This window comes from Podarcis melisellensis, assembly GCF_964234715.1.
Source record: "Podarcis melisellensis genome assembly, chromosome: 1".
In the NCBI taxonomy this organism is placed as follows: domain Eukaryota; kingdom Metazoa; phylum Chordata; class Lepidosauria; order Squamata; family Lacertidae; genus Podarcis; species Podarcis melisellensis.
In genome coordinates, this window is record NC_138528.1 from 50,628,437 (window position 1) to 50,652,644 (window position 24,208).

A 24,208-nucleotide genomic window follows, 5' to 3' on the forward strand; every position below is an offset into this window, starting at 1 on the left:
GTGAAAGAACGTTCCTTCAGCTTCCTTACACTTCCAACACCTTTTATCAGACAAATGGTAAATCTTTGCAAGTTTGACTGGGGTCATGTACCACCTATATATCATTTTCATAATGTTTTCTTTCAAGGCACTACATGCCGTGAATTTCATATCGGTGTTCCATAACCTTTCCCAGTCTTCAAACATGATGTTGTAACCAATGTCTTGAGCCCATTTAATCATAGCTGATTTAACTAACTCATCTTGTGTATTCCATTTAAGCAGCAAGTTATACATTCTTGAGAGCACTTTCGTCTTAGGTTCAAGTAGTTCTGTCTCTAATTTTGATTTTTCCACCTGGAAACCAATCTTTTTATCTTTTTTAAACATCTCTTGAATTTGGGCATAGAGAAACCAGTCTCGCACCTTGTCCTTTATTTTTTCTAAACTCTGCAGCTTCCAATTATCTCCAACTTTTTCTATTATCTCACAATATTTAGCCCAACCACTCTCCATGTTAAGTACTTTGGTGGTCTTCGCCTCCGTTGGTGACAACCACCTCGGTGTCTTATTTTCAAATAAGTCCTTGTATCTAGTCCAGACATTAAACAAAGCTTTCCTGACAATATGGCTCTTGAACAATTTATGTACCTTTACCTTGTCGTACCACAAATATGCATGCCATCCAAAAGCATTGTTAAACCCTTCCAGATCTAGGACATCAGTGTTTTCTAGTAGAAACCAATCCTTCAGCCAGCAGAAGGATGCTGCCTCATAGTATAACCTTAAGTCCGGCAGGGCAAACCCCCCTCTTTCCAGACTCAGAACATATTTTGAACAGAAATAATGTTAAACTCTGAGCATGTTCAGAGTACATTCCTCTCACAGCTAACAGGTTCCCCCTCTCCCCACACACATGTGCACACACCACACAATCTTGGGATTGTACAGCAGCATTTCCTTAAAGACTATAATGTCTACAGTGGTTTGAGCCCCAGAACATCTCAATTCAGAAATCAAGCACTGAAACCCAGTCTCCCCACCCTTGCCACCTTCTAATCCCAGAATCTACCACTGACTCTCACAATCTTCATGGAAAGATAAAGCATGCAGAGCTCCAAGACACCCCAAAGGCTCTCTGGCAGCTTTCCCCACCAATTAGAGCACATTCTTGCCCATAAGCAACACAACTATGGGGGTGGGGGAAATGTGAGGTTTGAGTTCAGGGAGGTGAACATGCTTTCTTTGCTTTGCAGACACTGACTTATTTCTGCAGGGGGAAACTATCAGCTCTCATCTTCTGCTTGACAGTGACTGGGAACGATCACAGAGCAATCCAAAACACGCCTATTCAGATCTAAGACCCAGCGCTTGTCTTATTCCTGCCCTGCCCTCTCCTGCAGATCCCTACCCACCTCACCCCCTTTCTTGCTCGAGGGACTCACCTGCGTCCGAGGCACCTGTGGGAAGAGATTGAGCGTCGTGGGCCGCTTGGGTCTGTAGGTGTCCATGGTCACTGGCGGGGGCTCCTTCTTGATCGGCTCAGGAGCCGTCCCTTCGTCGCCTGGGGTGTCCCCAGTAGCATCAATCAGGTCTAGCTGAAGCATCTCTGCCTGGAGCCGGCTGGCCTCCCCTCCACCCACTCCCAGAACGCTACTGGTCTGCAGATTCACATGGCTCTGCCAGGATATAAAACAGGGGCGGAGGGAGGGAGAGAGGGAGGGAGAGAAAGAATGAGAGCAGTAATAAGGCTAGGAAGCGGAGGAGGGTGGGTCAGGCAGTCGCAATTCATCAGCAGCAAGCGTCTCCTTGTGAAAGGGCATCAAAGCTCCAAATCAAAGCCACCTAGAAGAGAAGCTGTCGACTTGTCACCGTATCAAAAGCTCTGACAAACCACTCCTTGCAGCAGCCCTAACAAATAATTGGGACACCATACTTCCACCCCCCTCTGTTTACTGTGTAACAGATAATTTCTGCAGGACAAAGTTGGGGAAATACAGATAAAAGTTCTCAGCTGGTAAATCTGTGCCTGGACTGCCCCACTTTGGGATGCAGGTGGAGGCTCACGTGATGGGACTGCTTCTTCATCCAAAGAACCCCTGAGTAAAGAAAACGATATCGAGGAAAGGGTTCTGACGTAGACGTCTCAGTCCTATGCTTGGTTTTCTGTATGCAGAGATTGGGTACAATCACCAAAGTCTTTTTTTCCCCTGGGCACTTGCCCCCTTTCCACCCCCTTTTTAATTTTTAAAAATAAATTTGCCAAGCTCACACAGCAGAATGTGCACAAGTTTAAAGTGCATACTGTATACAATGAGGGAGTCATTCGACCATGAACCTCCTTGCTCATGTGAAATCTTTTAAACTGAGGCTACTTGCCAGACTTCTGACTTACCGATAGCCTAGGTTGCCCAAACAAAAAGTTTTCCAAAATTTAGCTACGGATGCTCTTGCTATTCTGTCACAATTCTAGCAACTAAGCAATCCAAACTTGGGTTTGGGGTAGATTAGGAAGGGGAAAACTGTAACCATCTAGATGCTCCAATTCCCATCAAGGATGATGGGAGCTGTAAGCCAGAAACATTTGGAGGGTCATAGCTTCCCTATCCCTGGTGCAGAGGGCAAGTTCTAGAAAAACAAAAAACTGATCCTGACCTCAGCTGCCACCTACTGGAGAGTGCCTAGTAGTTCCATATTTAATCAATCAATGTACAGTCGTACCTTGGAAGTCGAACGGAATCCGTTCCAGAAGTCCATTCAACTTCCAAAAGAACGTTCACAAACCGGAACGCTCACTTCTGAGTTTGTGGCATTCAGGAGCCAAAATGTTCGAGACACAAGGCATTCGGGATCCAAGGTACGACTGTATTAATTTTCTATACTGTCCTTCATCTGGCAATCACAGGGCAGTTTGCAACATAAAAATACAAAATAAGAACACCAAGTACATAATAAAACCAATAACTCCCACTCCCACAAACATATTTAAAGGGCCACAGAATGTTAATCAGCCAAAGGCCTGGTTATAGAGAAACGCTTTCGCTTGGTGACTAACGATATGTAATGAAGATGCCAGGCGAGCCTCCCGGGGTGAGCATTCCACAAACGCAGAAAAGGCCCGTTCTCGTGTTGCCACCATCTGGAACTTTCATGGAGCAGGCACACAAATAAGGGCCTCAGATGATGAGCATTGGATCCATATCAGTTCATATGGGGAAAGGCGGTCCTTGAGGTATTGCACTCCTAAGCTGTTTAAGGCTTTATAAGCAAAAAACAACACTTTGAATTGGGCCTGGAAACTAATTGGCAGCCAGTGCAGTCGGGCCAGGATGAGGAACCTAGCTGCCAAATTCTGCACCAGCTGAAGTTTCTGAACAGTCTTCAGAGGCAGCCCAACATGTTGCAGTAATCTAATGAATATGAATAGCTTAAGGAAGTAACGCCAAGGCAATCTGGGCATGGCAATTTTTCCTAACTCTTGTTAGAACTCATAAGGAATTCAGTGGTAAGCAAAACCAAATCCCCAAAGTGTCTCCACTGAAATGCCTATGGATCATTCTGAAAATGTAAATATTATGCACTGGGTCGCTCTATGACACAGGAAATATCTTTCTCAATGCCTTTCTGTGGTAAATGAGGAATCTTTAAGTCTTTAAGGTAACAAGAGTTTTAAGTTAACAAGAAAGAAACCATTTGTACAGCTGTACAATCATTTTTTAAAAGCTCCAGAGTGTCATAAAACCAAAGAGCTGAAAGGAGACAAAGATACACTGATTTTAACTCCTTGGTACCAAACATACCCAGACTACCACCCGTACACTTCATCTCCTGACACTGTTCAGAACACATCCCACAAGTTCTTGTGGGAGAAACTCCTCCCTGCCTGTGTATAGGTGAAATTGCACATGTTAAATGTATGTAAAATGCAGGCATACTATAGACTACATAATCTCTCAAATTACAGAAGGGAAATCTGTGTGCCTTCCAGATGTTGTTGGACTCCAACTCCCATCATCCCTGGCTACTTTGCTAGCTGAGGCTGATGGAAGCTGGAGCCCAACATCCGGAGGCACACAGGTTCTCCATCCCTATTATAAATGCTTGCTTTTGTGCCATTCCCAGTTTGCCCTATGATGAGAGCTGCACTTTTCTCTCAATTGCCCGACCTTGATTTGTGATCCATTTTCCAGATTTATGTTCTTCGTAAGTATAGATTTAATAATATGCAGCTCACTGAAGCTGCACTAAGAATTGCTGCATCATGATTTCCATGGACAACAGATCATTCAGACTTTTCTTTTTCTTCTCCTCCCTGGGGTTTAATGGCACAGCAAGGCCAATGAAATACTACAACTCAAGGTTCTTCACGAACTTTTTTGTGTGTGCTTAGCCCTATCACTCTAGCTGCACCATCCTTCCACAGCATCATTTATCTTTAATCAGAATAAAATTCTGAGTATTTTTCACTGAGAAAATCTCCTTATTTTTGCCTGTGTTCCTGATACTATATTAGAATCATATCAGCGGAAAAGTTCAGTCTTTCCTCTACGTAAGTAGATCCGAGTTCCATTCTCAGTTCTTCCTCCTCTTCCAAACCCCTATTTATTCCTGATGATACAGCACACATCTTTAGAGCATTCATATGCATGAGCAGTCACCGCTTGCCTCTGGGGAGCTGGGCTGGGGATCATCAAGCTGTCTACTTTACATGGTGCACTTAAGAATGGCAGGTGCACTATGAAGTAATAGACAGAGCAGCATCAAGTTCCTGTCTGGAGAGATCCATTATCCAGAAATGTTGGAGGCCTGGAAAGGAGTGTGTGTGCCAAGAGTGGAGAACAGACTATATTCAATAATGAATCGCTTTCAAAACTGCATTGTAATTATTTTGTGGTCCTTCCCGATTAACTGGTATAAACAAAATTGAAGGTTTAAAATGTGGCACAACGATTAACACCCCAGCATTTCACTTCTTTTCACTAGCATGGCAAACTATTCAAACTTACTTTGCGCTGCAGTATGACAGAGTGGCTCCACAACCACACATTCCCGAGCCTCAACTTGTCTCATGTGGATTTTTAAGAACACACATTTATACAGAGCAAAGCACACTGTTGAAAGTAGACAAAAGCGTACTGGTGCTAGCCATCCCTTTCAGCTCTGCTACTGCAACCGCAGAAGGTCGTAAATTTCTAGTCAACCATTTGAAAACCTACCATCCCTTCATCTGCCTGACACCGTCTGTCCCAATTCTGTTAGCATATGTTTCAGACAGCCATTCTGTCCCAAGTCTCCTTCAGAACATCTGTAGTGGGCTTGAACTCTGAAAGGGTGTCAAAGCAATGTGGCTCTAGTGCAGATGTCAGTGTGTGTTGAAACTAATCCATCAGCTGTCACATTCTGGCATTCAGGCTTACTGGGCATTTTAGCAAAGAGTTTTTCTTTGGCAAGATGATCACATGTAAGAATCTTAGGCTGTGTACACCCAAAATTTTATTCTAGAATCAATGGAGACCAAGTTGTTTTCCCTACATGGTTTTCCTTACATGGACTGGCTTGTTTTCCTTACACAGTCTGCACACAAACCAGATCTATTTGTATATATTTTGCCCCTGAAAAGTGCTCATTGGAAAACTGTCATTCTGAAAATGAAGCTCAGTAAGGTGGCAATCACTATTTCCTTCTTCATTCACCTGGGGCATGTGTAGAAAGGAAAAGCATGGATGATGTAATCAGGGAGATGGTTTTAATATCAAGTAACCACAGCCCCCCTTGTTAGATAGTAGTATCTAGAATCAATCTAGATTGAAAACAGCATGTTGAGAGCAAACATGAACGATTCCAGATTGAGAAAAACATATTTGTGCTACAAGCAGGTTAGTGTGTGCGCAACCATAGGATCAGTCCTGGAAAGGAACCCAGTGGTCATCCAGTCTAACCTGCTACCAATGCAGGAACGGCACCAGGACAACATCCCTCAGAGGTGGCTTTCTGGCCTCTGCTTCAAAGCTTCTAATGAAAAGAGTCCACCAGCTTCTGTGGCAGCCTGTTCCACTGTCAGACAGCTTTAGTTAAAGAGATAGACAGATGGATGTGTCTTCCAAGCATGGACCCTGAGGGTTCTCGACCACACATGTTGGCTACATGCAACAAAACTCATACTTTGCAGAACAGCATCTATACTTTTCCTGGAGCACTTTTTTCAGGTCCTATCTCAGAGCAGCAATGTTTTGTTTTCATTCTTCCACATGCTCTCTAGCATGCAGACTTCTGATTAAAGCAGCTATGACTGCGGCTGTGTATATGTACATTTAAGCTTGGGTGCTCTTCTTGGTGAACAAATACAATATCTTAATTTTACCTTGCATGAACTTGCTCGGATGTGCTTTTCTAGCCTTCAGTTCTTGCTGAAATGTGTTGCTTTAAAGTCTTTATTTCATGAATTTCCAGGCAGGGTTTGAGGCAGCTGACACCTGTTATTTGCACTCATGGAATTGTAGAATTGTGGAGTTGGAATGGTCATCAAGTCCAACCCCCTGCAATGCAGCATTCTTACAATTTTTTTTTTTAAAAATGCAGCCCATGTCCAGTTTCTTCCTATCTGATGTCTATTTCACTCTGAAGCAGTGCAAGATGCCCTTTTCTATAAGCTACAGTACTCGTGATCAATTTACATGCAGCTTAATTTGAGTTGGAGCAAACCAGAGACTGGCCCCAGAATCATATGCAAGCACTAAGCCTTGGGCCTTGTGGCATAAATATGAACAGTACCACTGAGCATGTGTGGAGAGCTTCCTTCTCAGTATTAACCCCCTGCTATCAGAGAACAGGGCTGTCAGGCTGACCAGAATCCTTCGGCACATCTTATTTGAGAAACTATCAGCGCTTTAGAGTGAAACAGACACTTCCCATACATAACACAAGATGTTTCAAAATGCCATCTTCTACCCCATGCAATAGAAGTGCAGCAGAACTAAATTCCATCAGACAAAAATGGGTGATGCCCTGCTCCATAAAGTTACTCTTAATTGGTAGACGATGGAACAGGGCACAGGTTTTGTTACAGCAAATGATCCTTCTATATAGCTTTCCTCTCTGCAGTTGCCACCTGTTAGTCCAGAGAACATGCATTTTCTTTAAAAAGCTCTGAAGCAACAGAACTAATTGCTGTGGCTCCTGCTGAAGTGGCAACTTTGCCCATCCTCCTCACTGGCAGCAGCAGCAGCAGCAGCAAACAGGCTTTAGTCTGTATTCCAGAGAAGATATGGGAGGAGGGCAGGTATTTGGAAAGGCGGAATGGCAGGGCATGGAACTGCATTCCTTCCTGCTATGCTGGAAAAGGAATAGTCATAATAAGGCTTCTTTACTGCAACATTTGTAGTGGAAGAAGCACCAGAAGGATCTACAGCAGCTGCCCTTGTAAACAGAAATGTTAAGCAGTACCCAGTCCAGCGATACAACTGTAAGGAGGTAGAAAACCCAACATGCTCCTGAGTTTATGAGCCAGCCCCCATTATTTTCTGCAAATGGTGCTCTGATTTTGAATGACTACAGTCTGCACAATCAAAACTGGTTTCAAACAATTACCATATTTTTCTGTCTATAAGACGCCTGCATGTATAAGACGCCCCAATTTTGGGGGGGGGACTCCAATTTAAGAAAATGGGGGGAGATCCGTGTATAAGACACCACCAAATTTTGGACATTATTTTTTAGGGAAAAAACCTAGTCTTATACATGGAAAAATACGGTATGTAGAAACCTCAGCTCAGGGTATTCAATCTCTCTCTCTCTCTCTCTCTCTCTCTCTCTCTCTCTCCACCCCACCATAAGTGATGCCCCTTGGGGGAATTTTTGTCAGTTCCATGTAAACCATTAAGTCATATTTTAGCTTCTTTCAGAATTTCATGTCTTTGGCATTTTTTTTCCTGGCTGTGATCACTCTCTCTCCTTTTAGCTCCTTTCTCAGTATGTCTCTGCAAAGTGCCTGGATACACAACATATTTGTTTTGATCAGTGTCCATGTACTCTGCCCAGCTGTAACATAACTGGAGTTTATTCTTTAAAAATTACTTCTCATTTACAAAAAGAAAGAAAAGAAAAAAAATCTCTTTATTCTTCAAGCACCTTTTTGAGCTTCATCTCAAAACTATGTGACTCAGTCACAGCCAGCATGTTCCAAACGTTGAAGTTCAGAGTGGTTAATTGGAAGTCGCCCATTAAGTCCTTTCCCCCCGGAGCCTGAAATGTTCTGTATCTCATTTGTAGAGAACGCACTTCCTCTGGCGACAGAGAACCCTCTCAGCTTTTCTTTACATCTCCGCAGCTTTCTTCCCTCTAGCATGGCATACATAATAAATGCATCACACTTCTGCCTCTGTTGTCAGAAAAGCATGCAGTTTTGAAACTCCACCATTTTACAATCTCCTGTGGCTTTCACAGACAGCTCAAATTGCCGTCTGAATCTTTCCCGACTTCTTCAACATGCAACCTTCAAGGCTGGTGGGAAAGATGTGCTTTAGTCAAGGGAGAGGTGCCAGAAAGGGGTGGGAAAAGCAATTTTATTTCCTCTGTTTCCCTTACTACAGGCATGGCTAAACTTGACCCTCCAGATGTTTTTGGGACTACAACTCCCATCATCCCTAGTTAACAGGACCAGTGGTCAGGGATGATGGGAATTGTAGTCTCAAAAACATCTGGATGGCCAAGTTTGGCCATGCCTGCCTTACTACTATTAGGAGCATAGAAACAGCCTTATACGGAGTCAGACCATTGGTCCATCTAGCTCAATGCTGTCTACACTGATTGGCAGCATCTCCCCAGGATCTCAGGCAGGGGTTTCTCCTAGCTTGACCTGGAGATGCCAGAGACTGAACCTGGAATCCTCTGCATGCAAAGCAGATCTGAGCTATGGCTCTTCCCCATGGTAGGTCCCATTCATGTTCTGGCAGGTTGAATGCTCTAGTGCCAGCAAAACCAGGAAGGCTGGTTGGGATCCTGGAGCAGGAATTACTTTTGTATCCAATGGGCTATCATGCCCCACCCTTGCTGAGGTACATGATACAGTCCTGGATTATTTGGTTGTGTTTGCTTTCCATCAGCACTGCAGTGCTAGCGACATAGTACTGCTAGAGCCACTACCAAGTCACCCTGCAGCCCTTGTGGGCTCATTTAAAGTGCATTTCAGCAGATTCAGATCTAACGAGGTGCCTAACACACTGTGGTGGTACAATTCTCACATGGCCATTATATCTCCTTAAGTTTCACATGAGGAAATGTTTCCATGGGGGGAAAAACCCAATCCAAACAGAAGGTCTCATCTACAAAACCAGACTTTGGGTAGAATCACAAGTTCTTTCCAGACAACAGCTTCGATGCTCAGGTCTGTGTGATGTAAACATAGAGAAGAATTCCTCCAAGCATGTGCTGAGCTCCTTTCCTAATCACCGATTAACCATAACCACTTTGCATATATCTGGGATTAGGGAGAAAGGCTTCTATGCAAAAGGATTTGGCTGTCATTGAGGCTTGAACCTCAGCAGCTCTAGTGTTAGCAATTAGCTATGGGAATAATAATTTTATTGACTGATTGATTGATTGATTGATTGATTGGTTGGTTTCCCCATCCACTCTGGGTGGATCCCAACAGAATATTAAAAACACAATAAAATATCAAACATTCAACAATTCCCCAAACAGGAAATAAGAACCATCCCTCATGTGTTATGGGAGTGTGAGATGTGGGCATAAAAAGACATGCAAGATGCTCTGGAATAAAGGGAAGAGCTTTTAAAATGAAGCCTCATAAAAGTAAATGAACCTTCAGTACAATATAGACTGAAGGCTCTGCCAATCAAAAGTTGAGATTATTGCAGGATATCTAAGGATGATGCCGATTCCCATTGCTTAGCAAAAGTCTCCACGCAAGATGTCCTTCATTTAAGTGCCCTCAGATCTCATAAATGCTGAGGAAAGTTTCTCGAAGGCTGAGAACAGTTAATACTTCATAGATCAAGTCCAACCCCCGCTGATCTGCAGCTGGGAATGAGTCCCAGTCTAGAGCCTCACGCAAGAAGGATTGCTTAATAAGCACACAATAGCAGCGGCACCTGCATTTGCTTCAGGCCTGGGTGCTCCTCCAGGTGCAGTCAAGACACAGTGCATTGCAGTGACGTTGCCTCAGGGTGACCCAGAACCAGGATGCAGCATAAAGAGAATTGAACACTTAAATACAAACCACAGAGAGACAGGCGAACCGTTACTGCCTGCCAGCTTCCCCCAACCAGCTGCTCTTTGGGTATTTTAAAGGACAACACCGATCAGCCCCAGCCAGCACAGTGATGCACCAGATTGGGGAAGGCTGGTCTAAGGACGTCCAGAAAAGAATCATAAAAACGTCTGGTCCCCTACGATAAGAACCAAACTAGTCCTCTTCTTGTACAGGGCTTCAGGTTTACTGCATCCCTTACCTGCCTATTGGGTGGGAATGGGTGTTTCGTTAGCAGTAATTAAGGAAGCACTGATTTCCTTACCCGTGAGGCCAAACTGTCCTTGCAGTGCAGGCTGATTCCACACTCATCCGTGATTTCAGAGAGATCTTCATCCTCAAACTCCTCCAGGCTGATGTCATGGGTGAGCCTAAGTTAAGGCAAAGAGCGTGAGGTTATCCATCAAGGAAAGCTAGCCAAAAAGGAAATACAACGCACACGGTGATGCTTGGGGCAATGTTATAACCCCAGGCCTGGATCCGAAAGAGAGAAGAGGTTAATTGCCTGCCAAGCTAAATTAACAATTATATTAGATAATCCACTGAGTAGAGACTCCAAAGGAATTTTACCTTCTACTGTGCTTGTTATCTGAGAGTTTCCCTGATTCTTCTGTTCTTTGTGCTGCAGTATTTTCAACATTCCCTGCAGCCCAGAACACAGAGGCTGGTCTCGCGTGGTGGTAGCTGGTGAGAGAGTTGGGGGAGGCACTATTTTGAGCCCCTCCTTTCCCAACACTAGGGCATACAAAAGGAAATAATGTTCCCAAACATGTGCAGAAACATCAATTATGGTACTCCCTATACCAGGGGTAGGAACCTGCACACAGGCATCCAGGTCCCATCATCCCTGACCATGGACCATGCTCACTGGGGCTGACAGGAGCTGGGAGTCCAACAACATTTGGGGAGCCAGAGATTCCCCAGCCTTTCCCTATGGGAGGGGTGTGTGGAAAGGCATAAGCTATCTATCTATCTATCTATCTATCTATCTATCTATCTATCTATCTATCTATAACATACATACCTGTTGCCAACCAACCAAAATAATCCAAGTGTTTACAGTGTCCCGTAACACACTCGCCTCTAGCTCCATGAAGCTTTTTATTTTTAAATCCTCTCAGCCTCTCAAAAACCAAACCAAACAGCTACATTTCCTAAAACTGAAAGAACATATTTAAAGGCATTCTTTTTTATATAAATGTTATATGAGCATAGGAAAAAAGGGGTTTAAAGTTGTTTCAGCCCACAAGGCCAACGTTAATGGTTTAATTTGAGACGCAGCCCACTGCAACACAGAACTGGAAGCTATTTTCAGCAGCATAACTCAGACCTGAAAATGTGAAGAAATAACCTCTGGTCATGCAGAGAGGTCTCCTTGATCTTTGCCCATCCTGGCTTATAAAAGCAGGAAGAGCTAGGTGATGGGCTCCGTGGGCTGGTGAATGTTTCCCTCTGTGAGGGAGCCTTCCCAGACCCGCTGAAAGAGGTGGTTATTAAACCGCTTCTTAAAGGCCATCTTTGGACCCGACCAATATGGCCAACTATCGCCCAGTCTCAAATCTTCCATTCTTGGGCAAGGTGATCGAGTGAGTGGTTGCTGAACAACTCCAGGCACGCCTGGAGGATGCAGACCATTTGGATCCAGTACGTTTCAAAGCACAATTCAAAGTGTTGGTGCTAACCTTTAAACCCCTAAATGGCCTCCAACCCCATCGCTCAGCCCCGACACTGAGGTCCTCCTCCAAGGGTCTTCTGCTGGTTCCCTCACTGTGAGAAGTGAAGTTACAAGAAAACAGGCAGAGGGCCTTCTTGGTAGTGGTGCCCACCTTGTGGAATGCCCTCCCTTCAGATGTCAAGGAAATAAACAACTATCTGACTTTCAGAAGACATCTGAAGGCAGCTGTGTTTAGAGAAGTTTTTAAGGATTGATGCTTTTATCACGTTTTTAGATTATGTTGTAAGCGGCCCAGGAAAACCCAGCCAGATGGGCTGGGTATAATAAATAAATAAATAAATAAATAAATAAATAAATAAATCTACCCAATGTGCTTTGCTGTGTTGTTTTCTTTAGGGGCAAAAATCTCTCATTGATATAGTTCACTTAAAACCACAGGGGGGGGGGAATTCCCCCCCTCCCCACCCCCTGTCAAGAAGAAAAAAATTCTCTCAGGGGCTGCATGTTGGCAGTTATGGAAGCCAAAGTCAATGATGGGCCAGAGATGAAAGTGTTTGAGAATGGTCTCAGAGTATGGTCTGAAGGCACTTGAGGTCATCATCTCCCTGAAGTTAAGCAGGACTAGGGCTGGTCAGTGCCTGGATTGGGAGACCTCTGGGAAATCATATGTATGTTGCCTTGGGTTCCATGATGGAAGAAGAGTAGGATATAAATGTAAGAAAATATGTAAATAAAAAATAGCTAATATTGTATAAATACTGCTGTGCTTTAAATTTTTATTATGGCTACTCAGATAAGAATCCTCAAATCTATGCAGGTTGACTCAGAATAAAAGTAAACCCCATTGAGTTTAATGGGGTCGTTCTCAAATACAAAGGGTGTTTTTAATACAATCAGACCAATACTGCTACTGTTCTGAAAAACAAGTAAAAGTAATTCCTGACTTTAATGTTCAATATACATATATGTAGCAGAAATCTACCATTTTTAAAATCAGTTCCTCTGAAACCATGAAGAAAGAGGGGGAAATAATTTTAAAAACTAGTTGGGTGGAGAGGAAACAATGGGGATGGAAGAAACTCTAAGAGGGTGGAAGGAATTAGGCAGTTTCAGGTGCTGTTGGGGGCTGCAAGCATTCCCTACATTGCACACCTGTGGTTTAAACCTTTTAGGAATATTTCTGCCCCTGAAGGCAGCAAAACATACTAGGCATACTATATTTGTATGACTTTTAAAACAAACACATTTAAACATCTTTGTGAGGCTTTTCATCACTCTTGCCCCTCCTTTTTGGCTTATTTATTTTGGTACCACATCTCCATTTTTTCTGTCAATCACTGCAACATCCATTTGAGATGCAAATTTTTTCATTGCCAAATTTCACTGGCAAACAGTCCCTGAAAACGTGCTTATGTGAAAAACAGACAAGGCACAGCAAGCTGCAAAATCAGCGTCTTGCTTGCCGCCACCCAATATCCCCCTCCTCCAAAAGACCAATTTAAACAATAAAGATGAACAATAATCTATTTCATCCCAGGTGACAGCAGGGTGGACAAGAGTCCTACTTTGTAGAGGATAGTCCTCAAAGACTGCCTAGCAGAGAGGCAGAGCAGGCTCGCAGGGTACAGTCTCCCTACTCTACGCTGAGATGTTCTTCTGATTAAATTATTGCAATCATTTCTGAATTTGCATTTAACTCCTAATGCTGAAGTCTCCACTGATAAACAGTTTCGCTCAATTTCATTTTCCTTACCACTTTGCATAGATTTTAGCCAAATTAGCCAACAGACCTTATACTCACATTCCCCCATGGCTATTTATTAAACATTAATCCTGAACAGTTTGTACAGAGGTTATAACAGCTCCCTGTCGATTAATTGCTATCTCACAATTCCTAGGTAAAACCACTTCAACTGCACAAATCTAAATTTGAATCACTCCAGCAAGATAGTTCTGTAAGTAACTTAAGAGTTCTCATCCCTCATCTAACTTCTTTCCCAACTCCGAATGTTCTGACGCATTATGAAAATGGAAGATGAAGCCAGATATCTCAAAACAGCATTTTAATAGTGAAAAATTAACCTTGTTAACATAATACTGTACACTACAGCAACATCTGGCAGAACCAATGGACACCTTTCTAGCTTGCTGTCAACTCCTTTTTAGGCTGAACTTGGTCTTAAAATGTTAGGATCCTAGAACTGTCAGGATTCAACCCAAATGCTCTGTCTGGCCTGAATTATTCAAGAACATCTGCAGAATTGACCCAATTGTGTGGCGCCATATGTACGTCACGTCATAAAGAAACCATCAATATGAAAAGGAAACTAAGAAGTGGGGACAGAGCATGAGAAAAGCAGGCTTTTGACTAAAGAAGATTCAGTTTATAACTCTTCACACTTTTGTGTTAACGAGTCTATTCAGTTGCTTAATTCCCCCCCCCCCGATGAGACAGTTATTTTGTATTGTTTTGTAGCATCTTCTGTTTTATTGTACCTGTTTATATTGTTGTACACCACCTTGGTATTTTATGGAAGCTGTCCAAGCTTCCAGGTAGTTCAGACAGAAAGAGTGAGAAAACTTAACCAAGAACACTTGGCAACAACAGGACTCTCCCTTCTTTAATCCCTTGAAGTGCATTTATTTAATTAATTTCTAAACTGTCCTTCATCAGTTGTGTTCCAAAGCAGTTTACAGATATCAAAGTATATAATACACAAAAAATCAATCCAATATTTTTATAAATCAACTCTAAAACAAAACTGTATGAGCAGAAACATATACAATATCTAGCAATTTACTGCTAGCCTTTGCCCAATCAGCTTCCTCCAAATGAAAACCTCAGTTGCTCCCTAATATCCAGGGATCTACCAAGACTCAGAAAGAGCCTTTTATGTTCTCTCCCCCCCCACCCGGTGTCCTTTCCCCCTAGAAGAGGGAATGCCCTTCCCCAACACTGACAATATCCTCAAGAGAAGAGACTGCATTTAGCCTTAAGAACCAGAGTAGACACGTCAGCCTATCTGCTCCCCGTGGAGGTAAGAAAAAGGCAGTAAGGGAGACATCAAGAAAGGAAATAATGAATCATCCACAGATCATCTCAATGCATCTTATCAATATAGATTCTAATTCCTTCCTCTGAAACCCTGCCAAAGTGCTTTCTGCAGCCCCTCCAATATGCAGTCAATGGCTTTTGCTTGAGATCAATTCACAGGAGAACAGCAGGGAACATTTGGGGACATTTTGCCAAGGGCAAGTCTTTGCACAGAGAAATTTGTTGCTGGTTGAAGCGCAGCCTGCTGCACAGAGCAAGGTTCAGCAGAGAAGCCATCGCTCTCCCAGCAGCTCCCAGCTGAATCCTTAGCTTAGCTTTATTACTCACAGAGGGAGGAAACTCCCCCCTTCCTCCTCCTCTTCCCACTGGGAATTACCAGTCACCCTGGGAGGCATAGCACGTGTAAGAGGTTACCATCCAGATGGGCGGGGTATAAATAATAAATTATTAATATTATAAATTATTAGACCTTTTTGAACTGCAACTCTCTGGCACTGCAAAGGAGGCAAAAGATACCCATCAAGGAGCGCGGTGCCTTGTCTTCCGTTCTCCCCTGCATTGGCACAGTGATATTGGGACCCGGGATTTCCAGAGCTACAGAGAAAGTTGCATGCAGCTTGAGTTAGGGAAGGGATTCGTAGCAGGGCTGTAATTGAATTGCCCATCTGGATTAACAAGGGGGTGGGGCATTTGACACGAAACCTGTACGTCTTTGAGGGGCTGCACACAGGAAGGGAAGAAAGAAGAGAGGAATATTAGGAGAGGGATGGAGAGTCTATATGATGGGCTGCCAAAGCATTAATTGATTCCCTCTCCTGTTCCAGAGAGGTCACAGGGGTCAGGAAATCTCTTCTGTTAATACATGCAAATATCTGTCCCCGTCACTGGGAGGCTAACGAATGGGCAATTACCACAATAGCCCAGCAGGAGCATTTTTCCCAATTACCTATACCCACTCAGAAGAGCCCTGCAAAGCCTTTGGTTTGTCACTCCCAGCTAACAGCAGTATTGAATCTGCTCCTGTCTGACATAAAGGGACTGCCATACTTTCTCATTGAAAGTGGAACTGAAGACAGCATCAAATGTATGATAGGCTGGGGGATTTCCCCTGCAGTGAGCCCCACATATTCAGTTCTGGGGTGTGCCGAAAGAGTTTGATCCATCAGTGACAGCAAGTGGCAACTTACAGGCTCATGCTGAGGTGCTGGGAGATCTACTCCTGCCCTCCCCACACCACTTATTCACCACACTGTCTACATGATCCTGACCTCCCCTACAGCAAACGTCTCCTGCAGACGGCTTCTTAGCACCAAGAAAGAAAACTCTCTTGACAGACCAATATTTTCCTTTTGGCAACTAAGGAGTCCCATTTGGGCTCAAAGCCAGCCATGCCAGAGAGAGACTAGCAGAGCTCTACCCAAATGGTCTGGTTTCCTTGCCCTGCCCAGACTGCCTTTCAATCCCATTTCGCAGCAGATAAAAGTTTGCAACCAAGTCTGCACACAGAGGCCGCAGCTGCTATGCAGACACCTTGCTCACACAGGGCTTTTAGCAAGACAGGCTTCACTGGTTAAATAAATGGGCTGGTATAAAGCCAAGCAGCACTGCTTTTTTTAAAAAATGTAAAAATGCTGTAGAGGTGCACAAGACCGGCTCTGTTCCCCCCACCACACCCCACAGGCCCCCTCCTGCCCCCAGACGTACCATTTCTCCCACTGATCCTCAAGCCAGCTCTCCTCCTCTGTGCTCGACTGCATTTTAAGTTCAAACTTCATTTAAGAGGATCCCCGCCTCAGGGGGAAGAGGAGCAGCGGCCGCAGTTGAAGGGAGGCCTCCCCCCTTAAGGAAAAGGAGAGTTGTGTATGTGCCGTCTCCTCTGCCTGTCCCGGCTGGGGAGAATCTGCCGCTCGCGCTGCTCTCTCCTTCTCACTGCGCATTCTAAGGGAGCTCATTAAAAATAAATGGACTCAGCTGTCTGGGGTGGGTGGGGGGAAATAACCCTCTGGGCTGAGATGGTGCCAAGCCCTGCACTCTGCCTGGTCTGCTGCTTCCCTCAGCCAGGCAGGCTTCTGATCAAGTCGCATCTCTGCTCCCCTCCCCATCAGCTGCAGTCAAGGGGGAAAGTGGGGAATCGAGTTACCACATCAGTGGCACTAAGCTCTGCCAAGCCATCCTTCCCCTTGACCTTGCAATGCCTCTGCCCAACAAGGCTGCATGGGACCAGAGTCCCCAAGTGCCAGGGGACGACCCAGCCCTCTCCATTATTCAGGGAGAGGAATATTGTTACACAAGGAATCTAAAATGGCTAGCACAGGGCAGAGACAGAGCTTGCTTATACCATCAAGGTACTTACCAAAGTAAGGAACCCCAGGGCTGTTCAGCTACATCCCCTTGTTAACTCACCTGGGTGATTCACAGGCCAGTGTTTACTCTGGTGGGACAGCAAGCCTATTGTAGTCTGCAGCAAAGGGGACCTGTGGCCGCCCAATGTCACTGGACTACAACTCCCACCATCTCTGATTATTGACCATGGTGGCTGAGGCTGATAGGAGTTGGAGTCTTTCAACTTCTGGAGAGCTACAGGTTCCCCATCTCTTGTGTACCATACACTCAACTTATGCTGGGGTTATGTTCTGGGGATAGCGGCTAAAGCCCAAATAGTGTATAGCCGAAACACATTGGGTTCAATGGCGGGTGCGATTGCCCAAGTCATTCCCCCCCCCCCACCCAGAGCCCTGCCCCCTTTCCATTTATTTTCATTTTCATTTTTGTCACACACATAAAGCTGAATGTACACAAGTTAAATACGTGAAAGCTGCAGACTTACTGCATTTAATTTTAAAATGGGACCTCAGGGTCTAAACTTCTTGCTGGCTTTGGACCAGGTACTGCAATGCCACCTTTCCTCTTTTTTGGCAGGCCTGCAGTCCACTGGCACAGGTGAACCACTGTCCCTAAGCAGCTTTCTTCCTGAAGAAGTTGCCATGCAGGCACCATTTCAAATGGCCTCCATGTGGCAGTCAATTTATGTGAAGGGTCCTTTATCTTAAGTGATTCCCAGTCTTTATTATAGTGTTTACCACCATCACCCTCAAGGGCAGTGAAGCACTATTAGCCTTATTATTAGGAAGGAGGAACATGGAGCAGCTTCTAATATGGAAGGGATGCAGAGCAAAACGTGCACACTGCACACTTCCAGTTGCTCCACAGCATCTGAAAGAATATCACCATCTCTATCACCTGCTGCGAGGTGATAAACAAGCAAACTCTACATTAGGGGCTCACACATCCCCCTTGGTCTGGGCTGGGAGACTATATGTGAGAGGAGCACTAAGTCTATTTTGAATGACATGGAGAAGAGAGCGGAACAGCAGGTGCAAAGCACTTAACCCTAGAGCTCCCTGAGCAACCCTTCGCATCCAGATTGGCTCTCAGGCACACAGAGGCTGCTATGCAAGTTGCCCAGGGATCTCTGCTGGGGACAATTCCAAAACCCAGGTGGATTGAAAGCTTTTAAGAACATTTGCGGAGAGGGAGTTAGGTCAACAGCAGCAACTGCATGTTCATTAAGGGATTCTGGCTGGAGCTTAACTTAAACCACAGAAGCCAGCTGGAGCCACCCCATTAAGGAGCTGGTCCAGAAGACAGACAGTCTGCTCTTCTAAAATATTCTATAAAGGTACATGCCTGCCTCATTCACTTCACTGGGACCTCCAGCAGCACAGCACTCCAAGGATCAGGCTGTAAGGAGCATTATGCTTTTAAAACACCACCCACAGCAAAGCCTCTAGAGAGCAGCCTTCCCCAGGCTGGGGCCTTCCAGATATTTTGGACTGCAATGCCCATCACTCCCAGTCAGTGTAGCCAACAGTCAAGGATTAGGGAACTTGTAGTTCAATGGCATCTGCAGGGCAACAACTGGGGGGAGGCAATCCTAGAGGCACAGAGAGAACTCCCGAGCATCAGTCCAGGTAATTCATGCTAACGTTACACAAGGAGAACAGGCTATCATAATGTTCCTCCAGATGAGTTAGACAAAGGACTGCCAGCTCATAGAAGCATGATGCATACTGCTGTGTCCCCAAAACGCAACTCCCATGATTTTACAAGAGAGGGAGATGAGAAATTCAATTTTAATGGGCACTGCCTTCAACGTCATTGCACTTGTTGTGAATGTTAATACCATTATAATTACTTGAGCTCCACATAACCAAAATGCATTTGTTCAACATTTTATCTCTCTTTGATTTTTTTTGCCTCCACCCCCACTTCTGATGTCATTTTATTTGCTTTCACTGAACCTGGTGCATGCTGTCTTGTGCTGCTTCCTTCTTACCATTTTTGCTACATCACCTTTTTCTCTTTCCTGACCGTCTTTCATTTTCAGCCTTGCTTTTTCCCCATCGGGGCTGCCAAACTGAATTAGGTCCATGGACCATCTAGCTCAATATCCTCTCTCTGACATCAGCCCAAGCTCAGGTTGCTCAGAGGAAGATGCCAAACTCTTGAATGAGGCAGAATGGGATAGCTATCTCCATCATGCCAGTTGCAGCCAGAGCAATCGAGAAATCCCTGCGCTGTACAAAAGGTTATGCACTAAGCCTGCATTTGGGATTGACACAAACAAACACTCAGACCACCACAATCCCAAGCACCTGATTTTGATCCACAACTGAAGGTGTGCCTTGTCATTATTTCTGAACCTGGATTAGGTCAAGCAACGTAGATTCCCAAACCTAACAGTCTGGGACCAGAAGAATATCATTTGGCACCTTAGCTGTTGCCATTTCATGAAATCTGAGCTTGCTGGCCATTGGATAAAATAGTAACAGCTTCTCTCCATTGCTAAGTATGCACTATAATCAATAACTTGAAACTGCCATTATATAGGAAGGTACATTTGGGCAACAGCTAAAGCAGGGGAGACAGAAACCAACCCTGGCAGATGTTACACAGGGATGCTCCATATGGACTTGCAATGGCCCATGACTAGAGCACATTACTGAACTCCATTATGTGGTTCTACTCAAGCACATGCAGGGAGAATCCTTCTGTTAGGGACACAGTCCCCTTCCCCATGTCCCTGTGCCACTGCTATCCATGCAGTCTCAACGGCCCCATTGCTTTCACAAAGAAGCATTCATCATTGCCTGCCCTTCTCTCCTTGCTTCTGCTTCCTCAGTTTAGCTCTGTGTTCATTAACCATATTTTCTCCTTGTTATTGATTGTGACAATGCATTTGCAGAGATTGTCAGCGGCATCCTCACCAAGACTGTGTTATATGCATGCAGCTATTTATTACACTGAAGTGGGCTTTTTCCTTCCTGTGCTTGCCCAAGTGGTTGTGGGTGATGCTTAGAATTCCATGGGCTGAGTTTTATGATTATTCGGGCTAACTGCAGGCATTGAAACAGTCTTTGTCTAAAATTAATATCATCACAAGCAGATTAGCATGCTAATTCTCTCTCCATTCTGCCACAGCATTTTCTAAAGCAAATCCCTGTCCATGGTGCTCAACGGCTGAAAAACTAACAACCCCTTCCTCCGCTTCTTTAGTTCCTATGGGGATTTACACAGGCTCAGAAAAAGCTATTAGAAGTCTCCAGGGATACACAGACCCTTTCCGTAGCCGAAGACTGCATGTTGTGTGAGCAACAAGCAGCCAGGAAGGTCCCTTCCTGCAAATGCATGGGCTCCCGTGGGTTGGAAAAATCAGCTCATTACCTTCAGGCTTGTTGCTAGTGGCTCTGCATTTTAGCAGCAGCAGCAACTTCCAAGCTTCAAGTGCCTTGCTGGAAATAGGGTGAGCCTCTGATCCAAGGTGACAACATTGAATGCATGATTATTTATTGCTACTGACAAATAAACACACACACACACACACACACACACACACACATATATACACCGCCCAGCAACAAAATAATAAAATACAGTCGAAACCACGAAACCAAAATATACAATGCAGCATAAAAACTCAGCAGGAAGTATTAAAACCAAAACAGCAGGGCTCCCAACAGCACAAATGATATTGAAACAGCCCTTTAATATTTCGGAACGTATCTAAAAAACACAAATAATTTTAAATTACTGAAAGTTTAAGAAAATAAATTAAATTAAAGCTTGCAGAATAAAAAGGCACCGAGGAGACCTCAAAGCAGGAACAAAGAAAGCATCTTGGGAATAGCATTGTACAAACAGGGTGCCACTACTGAAAAGGCCCTTTCCTAGTACATAAAAACTCCTGGATCAGGCCCATGTTCCATCTAGTCCAGCATCCTGTCCTCACATGGGTCAGTCAGAACTAGCTTGTCACACCTCACTCAGCAGGCAAACTTACTGAACACCTCAACAACCTAAGTCCCCCATTTATTTGGCCAACCTCTATAATAAGCAAAGCAGACCATTTCTGTCTTCTCTGTGGTTGTAGTCCAATGTGCTTCTAACCCACAGGATCTGTACTGTACCCTGCACCTACAGCCTTGAATTTCTGCTATTACATATATATCCATGAATTTTACCTGCTCTGCTTTAAAACATATTATTTGCTGCAACACACGATGCATAGCACATATTTCAGAATCTGGTTTAAGTTGTTAGAAATCTTGCTTTTCTGATTGCTCTACTGAATCTGATGGACAGCTTATAGCCATTCATAGTTGTTTTAGTTTCTCCTTGATCTGTTCCACCTTTTTACTATTAGCCATTTTGATGTATTTAAAAGTAGTTCACACATTCCTCACTGAAGAAGGTGCTTGATCAGCGTATCTTCCCAAGTTAAGAGTATGAGAGAACAGAGGCTGTACAAGCATGTTGACCGCTCAATATCTCATTAGTAAATGACTTCATCACTCAATGATTCGCAGGTGAATGGCCTCTGATGAAAAGTGTTTTAACTGAGGTGATGCCAGTTGATATAGGAGCTCTGAGTTTTGGCATTAGATCTGTAACGGCTCGTTCACATGTGCACATTATCACTTGATATTTTGCTCCTATTTTTGTTTCAGGAGTTCTGAATTCAAATCCTTTCAGGAATAGAAGCTTATGAGACTTCCTATGTAAGTGTGCTCAATGAACACACATTGTCCCAAAAAGCTGGCATTTTAATTTTAGTTTCATTTCAGACTATGGTCTGATACAAATTGCTCCAATGCTTGTGGTTCTCATGACACAACTCCTCAGGGATGCAAAAGCTCACCCTTTAAGATTTTGAGGTCTATTCCTGCAAGCAAGAGAAATCTTGAGTTTTAGCTTCTTGCTTGTATTTGTGAACTGGATAAAAATGCTTTCATAAACCAGGTAGACACACAATATGCAGGCAGGTCCCTCCAGTCAAGTCTCTTTTCTGAGAAAGTTCTCCTTAGCACTGAACTATCCAATTCAATGCCCCATCTCCAGCTGCCACCTTGTCCACCAAAGGAGGATGACAAATTCAGATGCTTAAAAACAATATTTATGCTGTACTGGTTTCATTGCATTAAACCTTCCAGAATTCCTGACCTCTGTTTATTTGCCTAGCTGCAGGGGTGTTAATTGCACCGAGATGTATATAGTTCCCTTTCTCCTTCCTGCATATCTATATTAGCAGGATACATATTGCAGGGGAGGGATGAGAGGAGAGAAAGGTTTTACTGGCTCTCTTCCAGAAATGAAAGTGGAAGCATTGCAAGAATAGAGACATTCTGCAAAGATAGATTTGGAATATTGTTAATGTGACTGTGCCCCAAACTAGGGGCAAGACTGAAAAAAAGATTTTGAATCATGTATAGTGCAGTACATGAACTGTTCTGGGATTTGTTAGATGTCCTACATTCCTATTTGGATTCAGAATCATGGTATTTCCAAGATTTCTCAAGATAACTGTAAAAGAATAAGGAATGGCTGCCTAGACATTAATGCCCAACTACAGGAAAGAGACAGGTTCCCAAGCCACCTGATCCTCTCTTGTTTTCTGGACCTTTCCAGTTCATTTCCGGTGTTGCATATATCAACTCAGGGCACGGACCATAGCTCAGCGAGAGAGGATGTGCTCTGCGTGCAGAGGGTACCAGATTCAATCCCAGACATCTTCAGTTAAAAGGGTCATTTAGCTAACAGATGTCAGGAAATATATCTAATGAGACCCGAAAGTTACTGCAAGTCAGAGTAGTAAAAATGGGTTAGGTGGACAAATAATCTCACGTAGCAGGAGGCAACTTCCTAGAGAGCCAGTGTGGTGTAGTGGTTAGAGAGCGGTGGTCTCGTAATCTGGGGAACCGGGTTCGCGTCTCTGCTCCTCCACATGTAGCTGCTGGGTGACCTTGGGCCAGTCACACTTCTTTGAAGTCTCCCAGCCCCACTCACCTCACAGAGTGTTTGTTGTGGGGGAGGAAGGGAAAGGTGAATGTTAGCCGCTTTGAGACTCCTTAAAGGGAGTGAAAGGCGGGATATCAAATCCAAACTCTTCTTCTTCTCTTCTATGTGACAGGTAGTATCAGAGAACGGCACCCACCAGGAGACGCTGTTTTAATCCAGGACAGCCAGTCGAATTTCAAAACTCTGTTTAAATATATGTAATGAGACAAGAACTATGCAAGCTGGCGAAAGTTCTAGCCTGCATTGTGTGATGCCATGCAGGCCTACTGTATTGTCATATTTTATGTTTTAAAATAATATTTGTCTGAACTTGTGACAGCAGTCAACTGCAGAGATTAATTGCAAAGGAAATGAGGCATGGTTGTGTCTCTTATCATGTTCCAAGTCACACATGCTCTATTGCTTATCTGGAGATAAGTTATTTTGAGCAGCACTAAGATAAGACACGGCCAAAGATTCAACTTGTGCCAAGGACTAACACTTTTTCCAGGGAAGCCTGCCTGGGGCCTGCTTTTACCGTTTTTCGGCACAAAGCAAAGACTTTTCTTTCTCATTTCAGGATTCTTTACAACCTAAGGAAGGCTGGTTGAGCTGGTGCATGTTCCAAGGGCTATGATAACCATGATTGAGATGCAGGAAGCCATAGCTGTGGGACCCCTTGTAGTCAAGAGTACAAATGCTGAACAATGGTTTGTAGACTGAAAGGAATTGACTCCCCACTCAGTGGGCTCTGGGTGAAGTCCCCACAGAAAAGGAGGTGCATGCGTTTGATGAAGGACTGTTTTATTTTTCAGCCAGTCATCAAATCATTATGGGCCAAGAAGTCTTCAAAGGTCAGTAGAGAAATGCAGTACCCCATGAACCAAAAAGCAGCAAG

At 44.1% G+C, this 24,208-nt stretch overlaps 1 protein-coding gene across 6 annotated transcripts in view; it reads right to left on the reverse strand.

Annotated features, from left to right (window-relative positions):
• MAPK8IP1 (mitogen-activated protein kinase 8 interacting protein 1) overlaps positions 1-24,208 on the reverse strand; it is a 90,364-nt gene that overhangs the window by 24,349 nt on the left and 41,807 nt on the right. For 2 of the 6 annotated variants that reach the window (XM_081905973.1, XM_081905971.1), the window contains exons 2-3: positions 10,512-10,617; positions 1,425-1,658 (exon numbers count right to left, since the gene is read on the reverse strand). In XM_081905973.1, the coding sequence (XP_081762099.1) occupies positions 1,425-1,658; positions 10,512-10,617 (340 nt within the window). Of the gene's footprint in view, positions 1-1,424; positions 1,659-10,511; positions 10,618-10,816; positions 10,982-16,680; positions 16,833-24,208 lie in introns of those variants that run through there. The other 4 variants (XR_014166922.1, XR_014166923.1, XM_081905970.1 and 1 more) reach the window with 3 other exon arrangements.